The 10,568-nt window shown below is 36.4% G+C and overlaps 1 protein-coding gene across 4 annotated transcripts in view; it reads right to left on the reverse strand.

Annotated features, from left to right (window-relative positions):
- Positions 1-8,417, reverse strand: part of adcy6b (adenylate cyclase 6b) — a 32,918-nt gene extending 24,501 nt beyond the window's left edge. Inside the window, exons 1-3 of one of the 4 annotated variants that reach the window (XM_084098711.1) lie at positions 8,223-8,417; positions 6,306-6,502; positions 4,894-5,782 (exon numbers count right to left, since the gene is read on the reverse strand). In XM_084098711.1, coding sequence (XP_083954837.1) covers positions 4,894-5,781 — 888 coding nt within the window. In that variant the 5' untranslated portion in view covers position 5,782; positions 6,306-6,502; positions 8,223-8,417. Of the gene's footprint in view, positions 1-4,893; positions 5,783-6,305; positions 6,503-7,978 lie in introns of all 4 variants that reach the window. The other 3 variants (XM_084098713.1, XM_084098712.1, XM_084098714.1) reach the window with 3 other exon arrangements.
- Between the last annotated feature and the right edge of the window lie 2,151 nt (positions 8,418-10,568).

Below are 10,568 nucleotides of genomic sequence, written 5' to 3' on the forward strand. Positions count from 1 at the left end.
TTGATTGAATTTTGAAAACTGGACATTAAATACCAGAGCCAAAACTGAATGCGAGTTTGCTAAAACAATAGATATTTAGCTAATGATTAACATTATCCAATAGCCTGTGTGGACTATGTCGCAAAGGAAAAGATGTTATAGAGAAAGAGTTGTAAAAATTTATATAAAAAATATAAAGACAAATTTTAACATTTGGAACAATGTTGAATCATTCACTGTAAGACCAGGATTATGCAATATACAAGATTTGAATCACTTTTTCACCATGCCTAGTTTATTTTAAAAGGCCTTGTGCACTGTAAAAAAAAATCCTGTTAAATTTATGGTAAAAATAATATTTCCAGTTTTACAGGATGCCTGTATATTTTACAACTTATAACCGTATATTTTATTTAGTGCTATAATGTTAATACTTTACCAAAATTGGCCTTTTTTTTCCTTAAAATGTACTGATAACCACCACAATAATGCAGGTGGCAAAATAAAAAGCCACATGATGAATCACAATTCATCGTAAGCGGTCTGTTCATGGTCAGTGCGCTCGTTGTATGTGCGTAGCCTACATAATGGTACTTTGACCAGCTGAGAACTCATGAAGAGCTTTTAAAATGTGTAAAGGCATCAAAACAGCGACAGGAAGTCCTCCGTCACACACACAAAAGATCTGCTGCGAGGAGAAAAGGTTCTGATGCCCGTACCGAACTGTGATGGCAACATCACGACTATGATGAGAAAAAAAAAACAGGTATGTGTGAGCATTCGGCCCTTTTCAGGGTCTCATCTTCCTGTTTTTGGTTCATTTACATGCCTTTAGTCCGTGTTGCGTCCATATTTCATTCGAACCGCACCAGAGTTCGTTTGGAAGCGGACTGAGACCCATCTTTTCAGCGGTCTCGGTTCACTTGTTTGGTGCGCACCAGGGTTCGGATGGCAGCGTTCACACTTATTCAAATTAACCGCACTAACAGAGCAATATCATGCCAAGTGTGAACACACCCTAAAATAACACAATAAACATTAACTAAATAACACAAAATGCAACACAAAACATACAAATGTACATAACTAATAAGAAAAATAAGTAAATAATGTAATCATATGTGATGTTTAATTCAGGGACTTCTGGGAATGTCTTTTACGGTTTGTTTGTTTTTACCGTAAAGTATATGGTAATTCATAGTTTTTACTTGCAAAAAACCCCCCCACAAATTTGACAGTATTTACAATATGTTAAGCTAACCAATTAACATGTTTTTACTGAAGCAGTTTTACAGTATTTTTTATTTTATTTTTACAGTGTACAAAATATTCTATATAATCTCATTTAATATGTGGTCATAAAAACTGAATTAAACAAAAATTAATTTACAAAATACCATTGTAAACAGTTTTGTATGGACTAAAGCACGTCACGACGCAGGACATGTCTACTTTCCAAAAGTATTTCATGTCAATTACCCCGATCGCACAACAAAATGAATCGAATACCTTCCCTCCCTGTCACGAGTCCAGAACTTTAAGAGAGCAGCAGTGTGGAGCTTTTCACCCACACAGCGGCATGTCATGCACATAAAGCCTCTGCGGCTTCCACAACTGAGGGCCATCTCATGAGCACTGTTGTGAAAAGGGAATTCATGACTACAAGTGAGAGAGAGTGCGAGAGCAATCGAAAGAAAGGCCTGGGGCGACTGTCTTTTTTCAGTCCGACGCTATTTCATACTGTCGATCGACAGCCATTCCTGTCACCACCCCATCAGTGTGTATCTTCACAAAGACAGCTATTGTCCCGCTGGTGATCGCCCACTGACCCGCTCTATCTGCACTGCACTGGTCATCTCGGAGGGACACGCAGCACAGCCAGAAGGAGTGCAGGGGTGTGAGAGGGATGGTGGGGGACAGAGAGAATGGAAGAAGGGAGAGAGATAAAGGGAATGAACAGTAGATGAGCTTTCTGAGGTATAGCTGCATTTCTCAGATTAGCCCGTTTGGCCACAGGATGAAGAAGAAAAGCTTGTCCCCTTTCCATACTAGTCATCCAGGATTGATCATTTATACCAAATTGTTTTAGCTTATATTTTAGAGCTAGTCCGTTGAGGATGAATTTAGAGACAACTTCTCAGAGAGGGTTTTATCATGTCATGTTTTAGTGTGCATTACTTTCAACAGGACAACACCCTTTAATGCACCACTTGTGTAACAAATTCTGTGTATCCAATAACACATTTACTGTTGAACTTCAAAAACACCTACTGTTAGCTAAATTCCCATTATTTAACATAATCCAAAAAGGTCTTTTTTGTAATGACTATGATAATTGAAGATATTTAGCATATTTGTTTTAGTTGTTTTTAATATTTCACGAAAACCTTAATTTTATGAAGCGTCGCGAGTGCTTTGTTTGCACAACAATATACTACTTTATTTACAAAATATTATATTAAAGTGCATTCACGAGTTGAAAGTGGTAGTTGCATAGGCTGTCAATGGAGGGACAGAAAGTACTCAGATTTTATTAAAAAGATCTTCATTTGTGTTCCGAAGATGAACGAATGTCTTGCGTGTTTGGAACGACATGAGGGTGAGTAATTAATGACAGAATTTAAATTTTTCTGTGAACTAACCCTTTAATTAATTCTGTTCTTCAAAAGAACTCTAAAATGGAAAACTATTGTAACATTATTATAATAATGAGACAATTTAATGAATTAATATTTTTGTGAATGTTATAATAAATGTTAAAGTTATGGTTTATTTGTGTTATTCCAGAATAATTGGTTTTAACAAAAAAGCTTTTGTCATGTTAAGTTGTGTTGAAGTTGATTTAACTCATAATTTTAAGGCAACCATGTTTCTTAGTTAATTGTTACAACAAACTATATGTAGTTAAGATTAAGTTGAGTGAACTTAAAATAGTTTGTTCATATATTAAATTAAGTTGAGTGAACTTACATTTGTAAGTTAACTTAATCCCTTTGATTGCTTGAATAAGTTGATACAATATTTAATCTTAAGTTATGACAACAAAACAACGTTAAGTTAAAAAATAATCTTTGATTCAAATAACAAAATAATAGTTGAAACAACAAAATCACTTGTTGCAAAAACTCACATTTTTAGTTTCAATGAACTCAATTTTAAGGCAACCAGGTAACTTACTTTTTTGAGTCAAACTAACAAATAATTTTTTACAGTGTATAAATATCTTTAGTCTTTACTATCACTTTTGATCAATTTAATGCATCATTGCTGAAATAAAGTATTAATTTTAAAAAAACATCTTACTGACCCCAAACTTTTGAATGGTAGAGTATATTATATGGGATAAAAAAAAACTGATCGTGATCAGTCACCCTGAATTTGCAAACTACAAGAGTATGGACTCCTTCCATCCTCAACCCAAGACTTTACTTTACTGCACTCTAAAACAAAAGATCATGGAGAAAACATGGACGGATGGCATACCTCGCTTGCTCCCTGTAAGAGAGCATTTACATAAGGCACTTGCAGCCACACAACCAGTGGACTTTTGTCCTGCATTGATTGCCCACAGGGTTGGAACCTATCCCAAATGTCTATGACGAGAATCTACAAGTACATGCTCTGGGGCATGGCCTGAGTCAATCAGCAGCCATTATCCCAATCCATTTCTATCATGCTGAGTGCCAAGTGGAGAGCCCACAGCACAGCTGTCTAAGAAGCAAACACACAAAAGCCCAAGCTCACTGAACCAGCATTAACAGTGTCAGCACTAGATCACATCGAACATGGGGGATATTGCATTTTAGCCACTGCATAGAAACATTGAATGCTATATGCATCATATTAAGAGCAGTTAAGGACAAAGCAAAGTTTGAAAGGGAAGAAAACTTTGGTAACTAGGATCAATCTACATCTACAGTCTAAAACTCATGCCAGGAATTCCTTTAAAAGTACTGAAACAATAAAGATGTGCCTTCAATTGATCAGTCACTGGCATTACTAGAGTTGAAGCATGTGGTGTAAATTATGTGCAACTCTTTTATTAAAAAAGTTATGGTGATAATAAATGCATAACAAAAACAAAATCTCTCATGCTGGGAATTTCATATCAAATTAATATTCTGCCATTATTAACTCACCCTCGTGTCATATCAAACTTAATGCTGTTATATTTTTCTGTGGAACGTTTGTGAAAAATTGTTAATGAATTATTTTACACTGCTCTTTTTGACAATTCTGTCAAGCTCAAAATAGGACAATTTTTTTTTTTAATTATCATAAAATTCTCACCTCTCTCATCACCCATTTGCATACAAAATTATAAAATTATTTAGCAGCAACATAGAAAAGAATTTTATTGTTTTAGGCATTTTAGTGTTGTTAACAAAAAAAAAATTCAGACTACGCCAAAGACGTTTAATCCCTCAAATTGTAAATAATAATAATGATAAACTAATTAAATCGTTGTTTGGCTTTGCAAACCCATCACAATTTCTTTATTATTTGTATTTTTTTATACAAATTATTTTTTTCTTTGGTATAGTCAACAGGGAGGGCAAGATTAAATCTAAAATAAATAATAAAATAAATAAATTTTTAATTAATAATAATCAAATAATTGAAATTTTGTGTTCTTTATTTAGTTGTTATCGTATAGCTTCAGAAGACTTGGAATATACTGCCTGGAACACTTGTACATTTATGGTGTTTTTGGTCATGGTCAGTATGAACTGTTGTATGATAAGAGTTGGGTAACAGTTCTTCAAAGAAAGCTACTTTTTTATTCCACGGAAGATAATAACAGCATACAGGTTTGGAACAACATGAGGGAGGAGTAAATAATGACATAATTTTAATATTTGTGTGAAATATTCCTTTAAAATCATTTTAAATGTTTGAGAAGTGCACAAATACCTTTTTAGAAAGGAAGTAATCCTCAAGGTTGAGTCTCCAAGCCATAATAATATGAATGGTGGACAGCACAGCTCCGGTGATCACAGCCGCCCTCATTCGCACCGGCAGCAGCGTGTAGATGATGTAGATGAAGAACACCGTCCACCATATCCCTTCAGACGCACTGGGTGGCTCCACCATCAACAAACCAAACACCTGCACCACCACTAACACCCCCATGACCAAGTAGCTCACGATCCACATGTAGTCCTGGTGGAAGCCGTTTCTGTTACACACCACCATCAAGGCTAAGAAAAGGCCCATGGCTACGGAGAGCACCGAGGCAAATGCCACATCTGGTGGACCTTGGACACAGTGGAACGCCAGCATAACCCCACAAACCACAACCAGGACCCCCATCAGCATCGTAAGAGAGCTCTGGTTGAGCCTGAAGAAGTACCGTTGATACAGTCGCTCGAGCTTGGCAGACTTGAACTTCTTGGACTGAAAAACGTCAGCCAGACGCAACAAGCAAGTTGAAAAACACCTGTCAGGGCCCTTCCGCTCCTCCCCGCCGTCATCTGGGTCCTCACCATCTTTCTTTTTCCTCGTCTCAGCATCTTCAAACGCCAGGTCCACGGCTCTCAGACCCACATCACCCTTCCTGCCATAATGGTCTTCCTGCCAAACGCAGCGAGTGCTGAAGTTGCTGCTGGTGGCGCCCCCTGCTGCACGGGAGTAGTGTTGTGACGGGGGCTCTATGGACGCGGAGTCCCGTAGACAGCTCATGTAGCGTGGGTTGCACAAGGACGAGCCCCTTTTACGCCTCGATTTCCTGCCATTGCGCTCGCCCCAAGCCGTCTTATGATTGTCCACTCTTGCAGCTTTAAAGCCATTGACCCAAGACATTCTGACAGCACAAAAAAAAGGTCCATAAGAAGAACAGAATACTTGCTTAAATAAATAACTATTCTTTTATTTTTAATTATTAATTTGTCATGCAATATCAGCATCAAAGGCTATATTCATGTCAATAATAATAATACAAATAAAACAGTATACATTTAAACTTATCACAAGACTACGAAATCAACTATGCGAAATCTTTCATATTTTCTCAAAATTCATAAAAAAAAAAAGTATAGTTATGTTCCCTTTAATAAAGTCTAAATAAAATAGTCCTATAATTGTTGCTCATTTCACTTTTGATTCTTTTTAAACAATACTGTAAGAATTTCCATGCTTTTCCTACTAAATTCCTACATAACCACAATTTATATTTGTCAACAAAATTTATCATTTTAAGCATAAGCCTCAAAAAGTTTTTTAGGATCATGAGAAGCAAATTCAGTCAACTGTGTTTAAACTTTTAACTGGTAGCTAGCTTATTTACAGAGTGAACATTGCCAAATAGTTTAGCGAGGTCAACTTACCTGTGTGGCTTCTCCTTTGTGTGGCGGCACTGCTCCCTTTAGCAAGGCACTGCATTTACTCTAGTGTAGAGAGATGATATTACCAGCATTTTTCTGAGCTCAGGGTTTGTCAAGTTCCGGGACACCCACTTAAGCACAGGGTCAACAGAAAATCCTTGTATAGAGCCAGGATCTCTGCATCTCTCGACCACCTGAGTCTGTTGATTCAACACAAATAGAGCAGATGCAGCATCAGCAGAGCGTCAAAAAACGAGCACATGACAAACCTCTGAGATTATCAGTGTCTGATTACCGCTAATAACTTTCGATAATAGCTGCTGCTGAATTTGTTGTTGGTGTTTATTCATGTTTATGCCTCAATAGGTTAGTAAAGAGTATTGATTTCAAGCTGTAATTAACCGGCTATTTCTCAGAAATGTTAATTCATGTGAAAGCAAATAAAAAGAGCTGAAAATTAAAGAGGAAATACTGTATTGTTAGAATTGACAGATGCTAAAACTGTCCAATCAATCGCACAGTAAATCTATGAGTGCATAAGGGAAAAAGAAAATCACAAACACAAATGTTTGAAAGGATTTAGGTTAATCCGACCGTCCAATTGCAGAGACTTTTAAAGCTAACCACAAAAACAGCACGTTGTAAGATGGAGATTTTCCCAAAATATACACACACAGGCCAGCCGCCAGTTTCAAGCTTGCTGTCTGACAACAAAGGACTTGCTGCCCGTGTGCCATCATAAGTCAACGCTCTGTAATTCAGATGAAATTGTCCATGCTTCCCTAAATTTTCTCAGATGAGTCACGACTTAAACCTCATGTCAGGGGCATTAGTGACTTCAAAAGATTTTCTGAACAACTGTCTGGAAATTAAATAAGACGTAACCAACTCCAATTCAGCTTTGAAATACAGATTTTAACCACAATGACATCAAGTTTTAGCATGATCCAATACTAAAATTCATATAAAAATATTTTTTTTAATTACTGCAGGATTATTTAAAATGATCTAGTAAAAGCAGCGAAAATGTGATGAAAATTTCAAAAAACTTGAAACATTATGTAAATTCTAACCCCACAATTATTGATCAAAATCAAACACAGCTATCTAAATAAAATTATAGCGGTCTGTGGGAAACTTGGGCTGGTTTTTCCTTCATGGATCCCACTCTAGAGACATTGTGGCTTCACATTCTATTGCAAGCACTAATTTAACTTGGCAGGAAGATTCAACCATTCATTCAGTAGCCTACAGTACAGACATGAGGAGGGAAAAAAGTAAGGGATGACAAAAATTTCAAACCTTTAAATTTGCTGCAATAAAACTAAACAATTAACACGATGACAGGAGAACAATCCTTTACTTTAACACCTCAAACTGTACACACAAAATGCTTAGAGAAAAACAAATAAAAAGGCATAGTGCATATTATCCAACTTTCCCAGAGTCTTTACCTCAAAAGCAAAACCATGAGAGTCTACAGGCACAACACTCAAGACTATACAATATTATGACTTATATGGTATGATTTAGACACACCACGTTTAAATGCTGCCACAGTTGTTAAACAAGTAAACACCATAAACATACTCTGGTTGTCTGGTTTCTAGTGCATTATTTCATAATAGAGCCCTTTTGCAGTAGGGTTACAGCTGCTGAATGTAAACTCAACATACCTGATCGTGAAGAGCTTGATCTTGAGAGACAAACGCAGCTACATAACCTGCATTTCTGTCCTTACACTACTGTTAATTCGCTTTCATCAACGACTACAGCAACTGTAACATGTTGCCTGAGGTTCTTACGACGCTGACGCTGCTGCTGCTGCTGCTGCTGCTAACAAGCCATACAACACACTGCAAAACAAGCACACATTTCAAGAGTAAGCGAAAGCACGTCCGTAGGGCAAGCAGCACTCACCCAAAGCCCCCATTAATCAGCAGCGCAGTGTCCTTCAGTAGCGAAATCACGGAGTGGAACTGTCGCTTGTCCGACAGCGTGTGAGTGTGCGTGTACGGGGAGTGACTGGGCGATGGTTACATTCTCACGCACGCTTCTGATACAGTCACGTTGGTCTTCATGCTTCTTCACGCGCTGCCACTATCCACTGAAGCCGGGAGTCCCCCTAGAGGTGCAGCCTCTCTCTCTCTCTCTCTCTCTCTCTCTCTCTCTCTCTCTCTCTCTCTCTCTGTGTGTGTGTGTGTGAGGAGCAAATGACCCCACTTAGATAGTAAAACCAGAAATTTCTGACATTGTGGTGACCAGCCACACGATGACACGCTAAATAGAAATTACAACATAAAATGCAAGAAGGTTTCGAATTGGGGTAGGAATATTGTTAGATACTAAATATTAGCTCAGTATAAAGACAATAACATTTAATGGAAAGACCCCAGCTATGAAAAATACTGTCGGGGTTACACATGCAGGATTGAAATGAAAATGGCTTTTAAATGTAGGCTAAATACAATTCCTGAATTGATAGCAACTACAATACAATAAGGATTTAAGAAATTGGAATTAAAATGAACTGAAATTCAAAGAAAATAGCCTATACGATATATATTAATAATATTTTATTTAAGTGAAATAACTGTAATTGGTGTTTTGTTTTTTTTAAAACATTCATGTCTTGAAAGTCTTAAAATTGACAGATAATATATATTCCCATATACTGTCCCTATATAGGCTATATAGCATATATATAGGCTACTTAATTTCCCCATGTTTTGCTTCAAATCTAATATGTCAACAGGTTTCTGATTTAGGTTAGGGTTTAGAGGCAGGGCCAGTAAAAAAAAAAAAAAAGAAAAAAAAAAGCGTGTAAGCTGTGTTTGTGTGTACTGAAGGTGAAAGAACATCATGCATCATACACAGGAACATGACAATGTTTCACACATTCACCCTGCTGACACTAAAGATCTTCAATTGTTCTGTGTTGTGTAAACACACACTACCAGCCACAGGGTTGGATACACTTGACTGACTTGACTGTCAAACAGACAAAAAAAAGGTGATAAATAAATAAATAAACAAATATTGTCTGTTTATGTATTTATTTAATTAAAATATGTTTAAATAAAAAAACAGACATCAAGTGTTCAACATATGGAAACTCATTCAATACTGTTCAAAAGTTGATGGGGGAAGCCCAGTGTGTGCAGAGCTGTTATCTGTGGCTATGTTTAAAGAGGCTAAAATTTAATAGTTTTGATTTGTTTCACATTTTTCTGCTCACATAATTTCCACACTTGTTTTTTCTGGTATTATTCTAAATGTGGAAAATAGTAATAATACAGAATGAGAGGTGTGTCCTATCTGTTGACTGGTAGTGTATGTTTTTCATCAGAATAATTACATGACAGAACATTACAAACAGGCTTCTGGCTTCACTGCCTTTTAAAGTGGTTGTTCTGGACAATGTTTTCTTTCTGTTTTGCTTATTGGAGTTCCATTGTGAGGCTAGCCTGAGGATTCTACACTGATAAAAACAATATGTGCTCCTGTCTCTCTCTCTATGCGTGTGTGTGTGTGTGTGTGTGTGTGTGTGTGTGTGTGTGTGTGTGTGTGTGTGTGTGTGTGTGTGTGTGTGTGTGTGTGTGTGTGTGCGTGTGTGTGTGTGTGTGTGTGCGTGTGTGGACAGTGGCCCCACTATGCAAATAAAGCGTTATTTGTTCTTCTTACAGAACACGTAACCTTTGAGTGCAGTTTGGTCTCCTTTTCGGATCTGTGACTAGTGTTCTCTGTGGCCATGCTTTAGGGGTTGTATCTGTTTTTACTTTACATTGTGTTTTATTTCAGATATGACCATATTGCAATACTGGTTTCCATTATTTAAATCACAGGCACCACCTTTTGTGGAGGGTCTAAACCCACATCCCACAATCACATAGACACAATGGGAAAAATACTATATATATATATATATATATATATATATATATATATATACTGTGTATACATATTCAGCTTGTAAATAATACAAATATATAATATAATATATAATATCATATAATATGTATATAATATAATATACAGTAGCCTATATACAAGTAAAATATTACAAATTACTATTTGTGAATGCAATCTCTATAACATGATTTATATATATATATATATATATATATATATATATATATATATATATATATATCAAATGACTGGAAAAGCCATGGAAATTCACTGGTCAAAAGATAAGGGAACATTGACATTTTTTTTGTTTTTTTGTTTTTTGTTCTATGAACAAGCACAAAATGATGAGATAGA

This window comes from Abramis brama (genome assembly GCF_963993115.1).
Source record: "Abramis brama genome assembly, chromosome: 22".
NCBI classification, from domain to species: domain Eukaryota; kingdom Metazoa; phylum Chordata; class Actinopteri; order Cypriniformes; family Leuciscidae; genus Abramis; species Abramis brama.